This window comes from Talpa occidentalis, unplaced genomic scaffold (assembly GCF_014898055.3).
Source record: "Talpa occidentalis isolate TD23 unplaced genomic scaffold, MPIMG_talOcc4v2.1, whole genome shotgun sequence".
Classification (NCBI taxonomy): domain Eukaryota; kingdom Metazoa; phylum Chordata; class Mammalia; order Eulipotyphla; family Talpidae; genus Talpa; species Talpa occidentalis.
Window position 1 is genome coordinate 152905915 of NW_026555331.1, and position 14939 is coordinate 152920853.

The window sequence follows — 14939 nt, forward strand, 5'->3', positions numbered from 1 at the left end:
TTAAAACTTTGTCTCCCGGGCCTCCCCGGTGGCGCAGCGGTTGAGCGCTGGGCTGCGAAGCTGCCCGCGGCCCCGGCTGCTCCCCGGCCACCGGAGGAGGGTCCCACATGGCGCGCAGACCTCTCCTGCCGCCCGCTGCTCCCCTCAGCAGTGTACTTCGGTCCTTCTGCCTGCTCTGCTCCCCGCTCTGGCTCTGGTGAATTCTCTCACCCTCCCGCGCTTCTGACTGTACCCAGTGCATGTATAAACAAAAACAAAGAAAGAAAGAAAGAAAACATGCCTCTATATAAAAATAAAAAAAATAAAATAAATAAATAAAACTTTGTCTCCCACTTTTCTCCCTGAGCTGTCCATTTCCTCATTTCCCCTTCCCTTGTAAATAAACCTTTTATTAACCTTTCGCGTGTGCCTGCAGTAGAGCATTGATAAGTCCTTTTAAGCGCGGGTGAGGACCCACAGTCAGGCACCCCGTTTTGTATCGGGGCTGCCCTATGACAGTTCCACCTCGGATTCATTGACTGACAGTGCCCCTACCACCACCCACCACTCAAGCCAATCTATTATAAGACTGGCACGCTCCCCTGCCAGGCAGCTGGAGATGGGCGGTCGAACGAATGAGACAGAGCCACTAGCCTAAAAGACGTCACAGCCGAGTGGAGGCGGGCTGTGTAAACAAATAATTAACGCGGGACAAAAAAGATGCCCAGCTGAGCTGCGGAAGCCTCAGGCAGCTCAGCCTGCCGGCGGGAGGCGAGCACCCGCGGGGAGATGGACCCGAGGACCGCCACACCGGGGGTTCTCAATCGTTGGCTGGGGGGGGCGTGTCAGAATCGCCGGGGGTGTTTCTACACGTGACTGCCATCCCCGGAGCTCTGGCCCCAGGGAGAGCAGGTGGGTGGCAAGGCTCCTGCATCTCTTGCTTCCCGGTCGACTTTGTCCCTCGGTTCTCCAGAACCCGCGCTCCACTCTCCCTGGAGCCCCGGGATCCCTGGCGTGCGCCAGGGGCGCCCTAAGGAAAATGGACCCGCGGTGAGCGGCTGACGCGTTGCTACGGACACCGGGGCGGGGAGGGCCGGGCGCCACCACACAACGTCACCCCGGAGGCGACCCAGAGCCGACCCGGGCGGCGGACGGGACACGGCGCCCCGGCGCCCCGCCTCCAGAGCTGGGGGCGGGCGGCCGGGCGGCTCTGTCCAATCACAGTTCCCGGAGGAGGAAGGCGGACAAGTGTTCTCCAATCACAGCTTGCAGCGAGATGGATGCGTCCGTCCACCAATCCGTGCCGAGGCGCGAGGGGCTTGTCGGGAGCCAATATGGCGCCCTCACTGGGATCGGGGTGAAAGTGCTGTCCGGCCGCAGCTCTTCTCCCGCCCCATCATGTTGGTGCACTTATTTCGGGTGGGGATTCGGGGAGGCCATGTCCCAGGCAGAACGCTACTGCCCCTCCGCTTCCAGACATTCTCGGCCTTCAGGTAAAAAGGGACAAACCGACCGGGGCCGGGGGCCGTGACCGGCCGGCAGGCGGCGGGCCGCCGGGAGATGGAGTCCCGGGCTCGCGCGAGGCTTGCTGGGAGTTGTAGGCCGGCCGGGTGGAATGTCACTCCCTGGGGGATTGGCCTCAATTATTTACTGTGATGATGCAGGTGCGGCCCGTCCAGGTACAGCCGGAAGCTCCGTGTCTCTGGGTCGGCGATCCCGCCCGGTCCTGCTCACCACCAGGGGGCGCCGTGCTGCCCGGGCGGTGGTCTTGGAACTGGCCCGGCCCTTTGGACAAAAATTCTTAGTGACACTTAGAGTTATTGGTGGGGCGCCCAGGATTCAGAGTGAGCTGAACAAAATGGTTCCTCTCCCTGGGTACTTTCATCACAGATAAAGGATCTGGTAGCTCGGACGTGTGTTTGCCTTACACGCTTTGGTCCACACACAGATGAACAAAAGCCCTGTAACTCCCACTCCAGTGTAAATGCTTTACTTCTAAACCTGAGGGGCCAGGCAGGCAGAGATTCACTGGGTGTGGATCCAGAGCTGTGACTGTTTGGGAAGGCCATCTGACGGATAGATGGCAAGCGCTGTCCTGGCTGGAGCTGGAAGTACTGCTGCTGGGAAATAACCCTCCTGTGCTTGGCAGTGACCGAGAGCTTTTTAGACCTTTGCAGAAGAGAGAAGCTGGGGAGTGGCGTGGTAAATTATTAAAGGGCTTGAACACAGCCCTTAGAAAAGAGTAAGGGTGTTGATATTTTTTAAACCAGAGAGAAAACCAAGGAGAGACATCAAATAACATTCAAGTGTTTGTGTGTTCACTAGTGCAGGGGTTTTCAAAAGTGCAAGTCGTGACACAATAGAGTATGAAATGAATTTAGTGAGTCGGGGCCATTTGGAAGTGAGTGTAAGAGAAAATACCAGAATACACGGTAAGAAAATCAGGAAAGTGTTGTTTCATGAAGCATTTCAACTGTGTGATATGGTCCTGCTACTGGGTCACAGTGAAAACTGCTCCTTTGTCGGCCTTAGTAGGTCTGCAGAAGTGCTAACACCGCAGTTCGTGGGTCCAGTCAGATTATTCTGCATCTCTAGTGAAGTCAGGCCCTCAACAAACAATGTTTACTGACCCCCATTATGTACCAGAGCTCTCCGTGCCAGGGGTGCCAGCATGACTAAGACTGGGAAGTTGGACAGCTACACAGGGCAGGGAGGGCGAGTGCCCCCACCTCAAGTGCAGGCTCGACACCAAGGCCACAGCGGGCAATCCGAGGGAAAAGCAAGCGGGGGTGCTGGGGTGGACAGCATAATCTAGAGCAGGCAAGAAGCACAGGCCTCCTTGAATTGGGGCAGTGGGATGAAGCCTGCAACCAGGAGTGTCCGGGAACATCCCAGCCTGTCACCCGGAAGGACAAGCCTCTCCTTTTGGAGAAGCCTTTCCCCCCCTCATTGGGATTTGTTCCCCCCTTCTCTCTTGGCCTGGTTGTCACTTCTGTTTCTAAGGACTGCCTTGGCCGCCCTGTGGCCAGTCCTCTCCTCCAGCCTCACCCTCTGCTATGGTCTTTCAAATGCAAATCTGATTGGGTCACACCCCAGCCTAAAAACCAGGATAGGCCTTGTCACTCTCGAAAGTCCTGGTGTTTTATAAAACTGCTTCTCCCACCAGTACCACGATTCCCTTCTCCTTTCCCTACGTGTCACCCCACCCCTCCACCTGGAGCTCTCCCCACTCTGTCCCCCACACCCCCACCTGTTCACCTTGGAGCCTCACTGGGAAGTCCTTTCCTGACCTCAGGCAGGGGGAGCGGCATGGGCTCTGTGCTCTCACGCACTCCCACCATCCATCATTGTCCTCCCCACATGGGTGGCCTGTTACTAGAGCAAAGACCAGTGACCTGGGCCTATTTGAAGTGGCAGGAGATAGTGACGGGCTGCGTTCTTAGGTTTGTATTCTTTCTGCTGACTGGGCGGGCACATGTTGCTCTTTCCCTCCACTCCAGTGTCACATCAGCCTGGGTGACGACGGGGTGACAGGGCGTGACGAGCACGGACTGGCGGTCTGGAGCCGGGTCCAGCCCTGGCCTGCCCCCCCCAGCCTGAGCCGGGCCACCCACAGAGACAACAAGCAGGTTCCGGGACCCGGCAGCAGAGGTCCCCGCCTGTCCCAGTCCTGCCACTTGGGGACAGATTCTTTGAACTCCCTCATCCCCGTGTGACTATTTTCCTCTGTCAGCAAGAACCGGGGCCTCCCCTCCCAGGGCCGTGAGGACCAAACACGCGACTGTTACGAGGTGGACTCACCTCCTGCGCCAGCGTGGCTGGGCACGGGGGCGGCCCTGCCCTCTGAGCCCGGCTGCCCAGGGCCTAGCGCACCCCAGTCTGTAGAAGTGGTGCCCTCTGAGCCCTGCTGCCCGGCGGCTCTGGCTGGCGACGGTCCCTGGGCTGAGACCGGTGCCACTGGAGGGGACGGGGCCCTGGGGGCCTTTCCGCCTGCAGACATGTTTCTGTCTCTTCCTTGGCAACCTTGCACGTGCACTGTGCGTTGCTCTCAGAGACTGAAGTCCTTAAGAACCGGCCTGAGAAGGGCAGCGACGCACCTGGCAGAGAAGCAAGCGCTCGTCTTGGAAGTTCAGCCCAGCAGGCCGCGCATCTGCCAGCGGGAAGACCGTCGCGCCTCGGGCCCTCAGTGCCATTCTCTCCCTGCAGGAGCACCGATGGCCCTGGCTCCTATCTGCTCCGGGCTGTGGCCCAGCTGCGCGTCCAGCTCTGGGCCCGCCCGCCTCAAGCACGCCTACCTCCCTGCCGAAGGCCCTCTGCCTGGCGCTGGGTTGGGGGCGTCCTCCTGGGCCCCGCGGCACTGAGTCTGGGCCCCCGCCTCTACCTGGTGGCACTGTGTGAGGCTGAAGAGGCCCTTCCCGCACGCCCCAAAACCTGTGCCGTGGAGGCCCACTTTAACTGGAAGCTCTTCTGGCAGTTTCTGCATCCCCACCTGCTGATCCTGGGGGCAGCCGTCGTGGTGAGGACCCCCCGCACGCGGGGCAGGGAGGCACCCAGTCAGAGCTCCGCGGGGACAGCTTCCTGCCTCGCCGAGTCTCGGAGACCCCAGGCGGCAGGGGCAGGCTGGCTCGGGAATGGGGGGCCAGGGATGCCAGGAGCACCCTCACCCGGCTGCTGGGGCCACGGGGGCCCCCGGGGCTGACAGCCGGGGCTTTGCCTCTCAGAGAGGCTCAGAAACAGCCATGCCGTGGGCAGCAGCTGAGAGGAGGGGCCGCGGTCAGGGGCTTTGGTAGGGAAGACCATGGCCCCCTCTAAGCCGCGCCTCCCCCAGATGGCACTGGGCGCGGCGCTGGCGAATGTGCAGATCCCCCTGCTCCTGGGCCAGCTGGTGGAGATCGTGGCCAAGTACACGAGGGACCACGTGGGCAGCTTCCTGACCGAGTCCCGGAACATCAGCGCCCACCTGCTCCTCCTGTACGGCCTCCAGGTACAGAGCAGGAGGGTCTGGGGGCGCACAGGAGCCGCCGTGCCCTGGACCCCCGTCAGTGCCCGCCTCTCCCCCAGGGGCTGCTGACCTTCGGGTACCTGGTGCTGCTGTCCCGCATCGGCGAGCGCATGGCCGTAGACATGCGAAGGACCCTCTTCAGCAACCTGCTCCGGTACGGCCCGGCGGGTGTGGGCAGGGCTGCCCAGTGTCTGCCAGGGAGCCCGGTGAGCGTCAGGGTGGGCAGCTGCGTCCTGAATCACATCTCCCTCTTTCCCCCACATCCCGCCACCAGACAAGACATTGCTTTCTTTGACGCGACAAAGACAGGGCAGCTGGTGAGCCGACTGACCGCTGACGTGCAGGAGTTCAAGTCCTCCTTCAAGCTCGTCATCTCCCAGGTCAGTGCCTTGGTCTCCCCTGAGTGGGCAGCCCAGTCTCGTCCCGAGAGGGCCGCCTGGCTTTACCCTGGCGGAGGCTCACCCCACAGCCGGGAGCCGTCTGGTGCGGGTGTGGTGGGGATTGAGGAGCGCAAGGCGGGAGGTACCACGAGTCCAAGGTCAGAACAGGCCGTTTCTCTGCTCTTCTGAAATCCTGCCTCCCAGAAAGCCCTCTAGGGGCCCCAGACGGGAGCTTTCCCGACCAGCGTGCCAGGCGCCAGGCCACTCCGCCTGCTTTGCCCCGGAAGGCCTGGCTCGCTGACAGCCCTCCCCGCCCCCCACATCGTCACTGTGGCTGCTGGGTGACTCCAGACCCTGCCTGTCGCCATCACCCTCCTCTCATTGTCCCGCTGCCAGGGCAGAAAGAAGCCAGTGGGGCTCTCCGGGGAGATGCTCCAGTCCCTTCCTGTCCACCGGGCGAGGCGTTACCTGCTGGGAGACCAGTGGCTTCCCCGGGTCAGACCTGAGCCTTGGCCTTGGGAGGGTGGAGCTGTTGCCCAGCTGGAGGTGCTGGTGTGAGCCAGCCCCCCGGCCACTTCCACCCCCAGGGACTGCGAAGCTGCACCCAGGTGGTTGGCTGCCTGGTGTCCCTGTCCATGCTGTCCCCGCGCCTCACTCTGCTGCTGATGGTGGCCACGCCCGCCCTGATGGGTGTCGGGAGCCTGATGGGCTCAGCGCTCCGCAGGTTGTCTCGCCAGTGTCAGGAGCAGGTACCGAGTTCCCGCCTGTCCGGCCCACCTCGTTCCTCTCTGCCACGCACCCCTCCATCCATCCTCCCTGGCTCCGAACTGGCCCCCAATTGCTTGGACTCTGCAGATCGCCAGGGCAACGGGCGTAGCGGATGAGGCCCTGGGCAACGTGCGGACCGTGCGCGCCTTCGCCATGGAGCAGTGGGAAGAGGAGTGAGTGGGGAGCAGCGGTGGGGTACCGAGCAGGGAGGGTGTCCCAAGCTCACCCCGGTCACCTCCGCCTCGTCCTGTCCCAAGTGCTGATCTGGGCCTTTGTCCCCAGGCGCTACGGCGCGGAGCTGGAGGCGTCCTGCTGCAAGGCCGAGGCGCTGGGCAGGGGCATCGCGCTGTTCCAGGGGCTGTCCAACATCGCCTTCAACTGTGAGTGCGGGCCGGGCCCACTGTCCACGGGGTCTATTGGGGGGGTTGGGGAGGCTCCCTTCAGCCCTTATCTCAAATGCCAAGTGAAGGCAGGGACTGGCCCGAGCGCTAGTCCATCAAGGCCGGGTCGGGTCGGGAACCTGGGGCTGCTGCTGCTCGGCCACGCCTGTCCTCTGCTGCAGCCACCATCCCCCTGACCCCCGTCCCGCCCCGCAGGCATGGTCCTGGGCACCCTGTTCGTCGGGGGCTCTCTTGTGGCGGGACAGCAGCTGACGGGGGGAGACCTCATGTCTTTCCTGGTGGCGTCCCAGACTGTACAGAGGTGAGTGGGGGCGGGTCCCCCCCCAAGAGTGCTGCCAGGGCTGGCGCGGCGCAGGGGCACCGGCCAAGCGTCCCGTGGGTGTCACGCTTTCCACACTGTGGGAGGACCTGCATGGCAGGGACCCTTCCCCGTGTGGAAGCAGAGTCTGCAGCATCACTTACCTTGCCATGTGGCCGCCCAGCATCCTTCGGCACCACTGAGTCTGTCCCCCTGAAACGCTAGGCCCCTGCCCGGCCCCCCATCCTCCCCTCCCTGTGTGTCTGATGACACGGGCCTCACGACCTACTCGTGGCGCTCGGCACCACACGGGTTCATCGGTGTCTGAGCATCGCCCCCTTGTCAGCCCAAGTCAGTGGCCAGAAAAGCACATCAGGTGGGGGCACCCCATCTTGGACGTGGTCTGAGAGCTGCCCGCGCTAGTCTGGCCCCTGCAGATGAGCGCCCACCCCAGTGGCTCATTGCTTCCGGTTGCTCTGAGATCTGCCTGCCCTGCTGGGCTCTGCGGCACCCCACTGGCGCAGTGGGAACACCTCAACCTCTCGTGGACCAACGAGCCCCCAAAGCAGGCCCCCCTTTCCCATCTCTTCTAAAACACAACACAAGCAGTTCCTCCCGCACTGCCCTTTGCTCCGCCTCTCCCCACGCTCTCCGGGTGCCCGGGCACGGCCGGCCTGAGTATACGTTCTCGTGCATGATTAAAGAGCTTGCTGGAATGAACAATTGAAGAGGAGGATTGGGGCTCACCAGTGTGAGCAAGAAAACAGCATCCCCCAAGATGCCCCCCAGGTGCTCCCAAGTCTGGCTCCCCCCCCCCCACCATTCTTGCAGAATTCCTTACCATCTCCTTCTTGGCTTAGGGGCTCCCCAGACATGGCCACAAACCCAACATCTCACTCATTTCTGGAGCCATACTGGCATCATCCTGAACCCCATCTTTCCATGCTGCTCCCTGGTCTGGGCCCCTACATCCTCTGGTTCTGAGCACCCAGTCCCTGCTCGAACCTGGGAGCTGTTCTCTGGTGGCCTTGGGATGACGAGGCTCTGATGCTGTGGAGATGGGGGCTTCCCTCTGCCGCCCCCAGTGCTGACTCATCTCCCCCCACCAGGCCACGCTTTGGCCTTGTGGGCACCTTGTGGTGCCATCCAAGCCCCTGGCTCGCTCGTGTAGTCACCCGGAGGCCGTCCGTGGGAGTAGGGCGGAGCCATGGTGGGCTCTCTACCCATGTGGCGGCCATCCCCAGGTCTAGGTCCCCTGAGACTCCCCTTCCCCAGCCCCTCCTGCATGGCCAGAGGTCGGGCCCTCTCAGCCCTTCCCTCCGCACGGCCTGTGGTGTCACAGCTCCACACGGGGCTCTCACCAGTGGCGTCTTCTCCAGCCAAGGTGTGGTGCCTTGGGCCTTTTCCTCACTAAAGAAGGTTATGTGTCTCCCTCAAGGCTACAGAGAAGATTGGGGGCAGCCTTAGGCTTTGGAGCCCACATCCTAAGTGTTCTTTCCAGTGGTACTGGGTCCTGGAGGCGATGGGGGTGCCCAGCAGACCACAAGCAGGCCAGGCAACCTCGTCCAAGTCCCGTGTGGTCCGGGCCTCACTGGGAATGGCCCCCCCCAGCCAGGCCTCTGGGCAGGACCCCTCACCCCTAGCTTCTGAGCCATCTCTCAGGGCAAGGTCATCGCCCGCCCACCAGCCTCCCGTGTCTGGCTTTCAGTTGCTGCCCAACATCTCTGCCAGCCCTAATGGCTGCCCGGCCTCTGATGGAGAACCTCCCTGCCCATCAGCAGCCAACTCTGGGTCCTGGCCAGTCCTTGCTCCAGGCCTCCTTTGCCCTTTGGCAAGTGGATCGATGTCTGGGTGCCTGCCAGAGCCTTTCCTTGTGGATTTGGGGGCTCCTCCCCTGCTGCTGGAGCCACGAGACTGCCAGGGAGTCAGTGTTCCCTTCAGGGGAGCGACCACTGTCTAGAGTGACACACGCACAAGCCCACAGTCTGCAGGGGGTGGGGGCACCCAGGGGTCCTCTGCCTTGTCCTTCTTTGTCTGCAAGGACCTCACATTCGCTTTCCACCTTTATTTGACTTCAGTCCGTGAATTCCCCAGGTCCCCATGGTCGTGCCAGGCCTCAGCCCGGCCTCTCAGAGCAGCAGCGGCACAGGCTGCGGGCAGGCAGCAGGGCCTCCTACCCCCTAAGTCCTCGGCCTACTTTCTGTGTGGCTTCTTCCCTGGAGCCGCTGTCCTGAGGCCACTGACAGTTGTCAGGCCTCACTGGGAATGGCCCCCTCCTGCCAGGCCTCTGGGCAGGACCCCTCACCCCCAGCTTCTGAGCCACCTCTCAGGGCAAGGTCATCGCCCGCCCACCAGCCTCCCGTGTCTGGCAAGGAGAGAGCCCGCCTGGGTGGCCAGTTCTGGGTGTTCTCTTTGATGGCCGCGTCCTTGCCTCACCCAAGGCCCCCATGCCGGTGAGCCCAGCCCTCGCTGCGGCCCCCTCGGCGCAGGCTCTCACCCCGTCTCCCCTCCTCCTCACAGGTCTATGGCCAACCTCTCTGTCCTGTTCGGTCAGGTGAGTGGCAGAGTCAGGGTGCCCTGAGGGTCAGACACCAGATCTGAGCTGGCGTTGCCTACCCCGCCCCGCTGCCCCACTCCCCTGACTGCAGTCTGACTCCACCCCCAGGTGGTGCGGGGCCTCAGCGCCGGTGCCCGAGTCTTTGAGTACATGACCCTGAGTCCGGGCATCCCGCTGTCCGGGGGCTGCCGCGTCCCCAAGGAGCACCTGCGTGGCTCCGTCGCTTTCCAGAACGTTTCCTTCAGGTCAGTACCCCGCTGGCCGCGGGCTGGGCCTGGGGGGACCGGTGGGTCCAGGCCTCCCTCTGAATAAGCCGCCCAGGGGTACAGCGAGTCTTTACAGGGGACCCAGACCGCAAGGGGCTGGGCCCGGGTCTGATGGAGGTCTCTTGGCTCCTCCCAGCTACCCCTGCCGGCCCGGCTTCCCGGTGCTCAGAGACTTCACCCTCACGCTGCCCCCTGGCAAGATGGTAGCCCTGGTGGGCCAGTCCGGGGGAGGTAAGAGGAACGCCTGGCCCTGGCCACAGGGGGCTGGGAGAAGGGGCCCCTCTACTCCACCACGGCTCCCTTTCCTGGCACGTGCTCCAGAAAGCAGGCCCCTCCCTCACTGCCCTGCTCCCCAATTCCCAGGCAAGACCACCGTGGCGTCCCTGCTGGAGCGCTTCTACGACCCCACGGCCGGCGTGGTGAGGCTGGACGGGCAGGACCTGCGCACCCTCGACCCCTCCTGGCTCCGGGGCCAGGTCATTGGCTTCATCAGTCAGGTGTGAGGCGACTCCCCTCAGCGCCTGCCCCCACCCCCGCCCAGCGAGTCTTTAACTTCCACCTGCCCGGATTCCCGCCTCCCTCTCAGGCCTCTGGCACCTGGACCTGCCTGCTCCCAGGGCTTTGGCCCTCCTCAGCGGGCCGTAGGCTGGGGAGGTTGTTATAGGACCCCTGGTTGCTCTGACAAGTGTGTGGTGTCCAGCAGGCCCAGAGGTTCTCACTGGGGACTGCTGGTGGCCCACTACCCACCAAGCGACACCCCACAACCTGGCCCTGAACACTGTGGCGCCACCATGTTTTCTGTAGGAGGCCCACCCTCCCGTGTGTGGGTAACCAGGGCACCCTGACCGAGCCAGAGAAAAGCAAAGCACAGGCCCCCCTCCCTAGCTCACCAACCACCACCCCAGTCCTGGACCCTGTTCCTGAGGGACACCAGCCCCGGGGGCTCGGCCTCTCCCCGCCTTCATGCGCCCTTCTGTGCTCCTTTGAGCCGTGGTTTGGAATCGACCGGCCTGCCCTCCAGAGAGTCCCGTCTGACCCAGATAGCCTCCCCTGGCCCTCAGGGCTTCAGGGCACAGTGAGAACATTTCCTGTGGACACCCCCGCCCCAGGAGCCTGTCCTGTTCGCAACGACAATCATGGAGAACATTCGTTTTGGGAAGCCAGATGCCTCCGATGAAGAGGTGTACGCGGCTGCACGGGAAGCCAATGCCCACGAGTTCATCACCAGCTTCCCTCAAGGCTACAACACTGTTGTGGGTGAGTCCCCCCAACCCGTGGTGTGAGGGGGTGGCGCCCCAGGAGCCCGGGCCTCAGGAAGGCCAAGGGGGCAGAGATGGTGCTGTGGGGAGGGAGCACAGGCCCGAGCAGGCCGTGTTAGGGGCCAGCACGGGAGGGGGGGAGCTTGAAAGCAGCGGCAGGAGCAGCCAGCGTCACTGAGTGACCTCGCTCCCTGTCACTCTGTCCTTTGATTCCTTGACTGCACCTGCTTCTCTTGGCATCCCTGGGTCCAACTTGGTTGAGAGGGCGTCTCTTCTGACTTCCCCAGGAGAGGGCTTGGAAGGTTCTGGAACACTGCAGCGGGGCGAGTCGTGCCAGACAAGGCTCCTGCCTCAGCTCTGCGTGGGTCAGAGGGCCCTTCTGCTGGGACCTCGGGACGGGTGGAGCTGGGCTCTCAGCTCCCTCCTGAGTGTTGGGCCAGCCTGGCTCAGCACCAGCTCTGCGTGTCTGAGCTGTCCTAGGGTGCGTTCCTTCACGCAGAGTTACTGACCACTCCGGTATGCAGGGCCCAGCCCCCACACTGTCCCCACCCTGGGCGGAGCCTCTCCTTGTTCCCCTGACCCCAGCACCTGCCCTGGCTCCGCTGGGTCTCCAGTCGCCCCTGGCTGCTCTGGGGTGCTGTCCCCTTGAGGCTCATTTCGTTCCCTGGCTTCCGCCCCTGCAATTCAGCCCCCAGTGTGGCGTTTGAAGAATGCCAGGGCATGAGCTTCAGCTCCCACCAGGCTGTCACTGCACCCCCCCACCCCAGGTCCTGAAAATCCCCACAGCAGCCGGCTAGGAGCAGGCTGCAGCTTCAGGGCCCTGCAGGGCTCTGAGGCCCTCGGAGGGTACTGGGGCGCTGGGTGGCCCTGGCTCCATGAGCCGACTGTGGGACCCGTGTCACCCTGTGCACGTGTGCGCATGTGTCTGCATGGAAGCTGCCAAGAGGCGCCCCTTCTGCCCTCAGAGAGGGTCCTGAGGAGCCAGATTGGACATTCCAGACAGACCACCCCCTTGGCGGCACACCCCCTTCAGCTGAGGGTCGCTCACACCCCTGCCCATGTCTTCCTCTGCAGGAGAGCGGGGCGCAACCCTGTCTGGTGGCCAGAAGCAGCGCCTGGCCATTGCCCGCGCCCTCATCAAGCAGCCCCTGGTGCTGATCCTGGACGAGGCCACCAGCGCACTGGACTCGGAGTCTGAGCGGGTTGTGCAGGAGGCCCTGGACCGCGCCAGCGCCGGCCGCACCGTGCTGGTCATCGCTCACCGCCTCAGCACCGTCCGGGGCGCCCACCACATCGTTGTCATGGCCCACGGCCGCGTCTGCGAGGTCAGCCCCCTGAGGGTCCCCAGTTTCACTCTGACAGTGGAACGAGTGGCTCTGCTGGGCCGCGGGGCCCGCCCATGGGTCTAGGCTCCTGGCTTCAGATACCCTGGGCCTCGGGCCTGCTTGGGGCACGGCACTCTCTGACTCGGGGGACCAAAGCGAGAAGCTCCGGTGTTTGCAGGGTCAGTGAGCGCTGGGCCGGAGGTGGGGCTGCAGCGGGGCTGTGGCTCTGGCCTGCACAGGCCTCTGGGCTGCAGTTTTCTGCTCTGTGAGGGGTAGACCGGCGGACACAGGTGCGGGCCGTCCCTTCAGGGCCCTGCTTTGGTTTCAGAAGCTCAGGTGTGCTGAGGCCTCAGGCTGTGAGCACTGAGCTAGGTTGTGGTGACCATCTGCCCTTTGTCCCCTCCTAGATGGGCACCCATGAAGAGCTCCTGAAGAAAGGTGGGCTCTATGCGGACCTCATCCAGAGACAGGCCCTGGACGCCCCCACCGCCAAGACTCCCAGAGGCCCCGGGAGCCGCCACCCTGAGTCCTGAGATGCACCCTGAGGTCTGGTCACCGCTGAGCCTGGGGCCAGGGCTGCTGGGGGAGCTCCTGAGGGCCACAGCCTCTGCCCCACTGACCACAGTAAAGGGGCCGGCGCAGGCAGGAGGTGCAGCCTCCCTTGCCCTCCCCTCCGTGCCAGGCTGCTGCCTGCTGCCAGAGCCACTTGCTGGGCTGCATGGGTGGGGCAGTGACCTCTGGCCCCTCTGCCCCATCCTCCCTTTGCCCAAACCCCCCCACCCCAGCCCTCAGAAACCTTCCTTCTCCCCTCCGCCCACTGCCTGAAGGTGGCCAGGCCTGGCGCCAGGGCACCCGTGCAAATCTGGACTTGGGGGTGAGGATTCAGATGAGGCTCCCTTCCCTCTCCACACTCAGCCCTTACCCTTCAGCCTCTGCCCCCCACTCTGTGAGAGAAGAAGCCCCATTCCCTGCCCCATTAACAGCCCCTACTCCAGATGACTGCCCCCCAGTCCAAGTGGGATGGGTCCCAGACACGTACCAGCCTGTCCAGTGAGCGTCTTAGGAGCAGGCACGCTGGAGGCCATTTCCTAGTCTGGCCTGCCCCCAGGCACCACCCAAGCCCCTAGCCGAGCACACACCACCTGAAGGGGCCTGGGAAGAGCCCCGCCCCTAGGATGCAGCCTCAGGCATGTGGGGTGAACAGTCACCAGGCCAAAGAGAGCTTGATGGCAGCCTAGATGGCAGCCTCGGGCTGACAAATACCTAGTCAACCCCAGAGGTGGGACAGCAACTCTGCCTCGAGGGAGGCTTAGGCTCTCCAAGCTGTGAAAGAGGCAGGGCTAGCTTCCCATGGGCTTCTGAGGGTTCCGGAAAGGTGCAGCTGAAGGACCTTCGGATCGAACTGGCATCCTGAGGCCACCGGGCTCCCCTGTGTGTCCTCCCAGGGCTGGGTTCTGCCCCTGTTGCTCCCCTCCCCGCCCAGAACCTTCCCACAGCCGCTTCTGGGCTAAGAATTCCACCCAGCCCTGCTCCCTCAGGTGCAGGAGGGGAGTGCCTGTGCAGACCTGCCAGCCAGCCAGCATCTGGAATCTGCCTGTGGGCCCAGGGCGGTGCTGCTGGGTCTCCAGCAATGGGCTGGAGCAGCAGAGTCAGCTGTAGCTGGAAGCCAGCCTGGAAGAGGGAGCAGTGACTCCGGTGTGGGTACAGGAGCCCAGGCTGAGGGCCCACCCAGGCTCTGCCAGTGCTACTTTGGGGTCAAAACACCCATATTTATCCCAGGCTGACCCCTGACATCCTGACGTGTCACATCCCAGGGCAGCTGCCGCCCAAGAAGCAGAAGGCCAGGCAGGCTCCAGCTGCTGTGCCACCAAACCCCTCCCCACAAGAGCAGCCTCCGCCGGTGTGCGGTGGCACCGTCTGGAAGAGCAGCCCAGGCCAGGCGGCTCCTCCACTGCTCTGGCCCTGGCCGGGCTGCCGGACACCTTGACACCGCATGCCGGGTCTCCTTCCCTCGTCAGGGGGACACCCCCAGGCCCTCACGCCAGGAAAACAGTGACATCCAGTCGCGCACTCACTCGGGCCTTAACCTCGAGCTTGGCTCCTGCTGTGGGCGCCGACCGGAAGCCAGGCTGCACTTAATCTCGAGAGCTTGTTTGAAGACTAAACGGGATAACCTGTGGTCAACTCGACACTGCTGGTGCTGCAACTTCCGACGGTGGTCAGGACTGGGCAATAAACCTTTAGCCACCGGCTGTGTCCTGTTCCTTAAGCCCCTGTCCTCTGCCACCGCGCCGCGGTCAGGGACAAGGCCTCCCTGCCCCTGGTCTCAGGACACACGGGGCACAGGTGACCGCAGCTCGGCGTCGGGTGAACTATGTCGTTTTCTGCTCCCAGCCCGCGGTGTGCACCCGGGGTCCTCGAGTGCTTTGTCGGAGGAGACGGAATAGAAGTGATTTCTGTCAGCAAGGTCGTGCTCTCTCTCTGTCCTGCAGCGCCACGGCTCCCACTTCCGGGCCCCCGGAGGCCAGGAGCAAAGCTCCCATGGGCGGGGCTCGTTGGGCCCTGACCGCCCCACACGGCCTGCTGGCGCGGCCCCTGTGGCCCCGAGTCGGGCCCTTGACTCGCAGCTGCCCAGCCTCTCTGCTGCCCGCTCGCCCCCTGCACCTCTGCGGAGCCCACGCCGCCCCGGACCCTGGTTCTGCCC

At 63.6% G+C, this 14939-nt stretch overlaps 1 protein-coding gene across 2 annotated transcripts; it reads left to right on the forward strand.

Annotated features, from left to right (window-relative positions):
* The first annotated feature begins 1303 nt into the window (after positions 1-1303).
* On the forward strand, positions 1304-14702 carry ABCB8 (ATP binding cassette subfamily B member 8). Of its 2 annotated transcripts, XM_054692757.1 has the most exons (17): positions 1304-1472; positions 4186-4495; positions 4808-4963; positions 5041-5135; positions 5256-5361; positions 5949-6110; positions 6217-6302; positions 6412-6509; positions 6726-6831; positions 9349-9382; positions 9494-9630; positions 9788-9882; positions 10015-10148; positions 10761-10908; positions 11985-12235; positions 12643-12781; positions 14015-14702. In XM_054692757.1, the coding sequence occupies exons 1-16, from the start codon at positions 1378-1380 to the stop codon at positions 12766-12768; spliced, it is 2139 nt and encodes a 712-aa protein (XP_054548732.1). In that variant the 5' UTR covers positions 1304-1377; the 3' UTR covers positions 12769-12781; positions 14015-14702. The 2 variants fall into 2 exon arrangements, with proteins under 2 accessions (XP_054548732.1, XP_037371253.1); XM_037515356.2 differs by having other exon boundaries at positions 12643-14702.
* Positions 14703-14939: the final 237 nt, after the last annotated feature.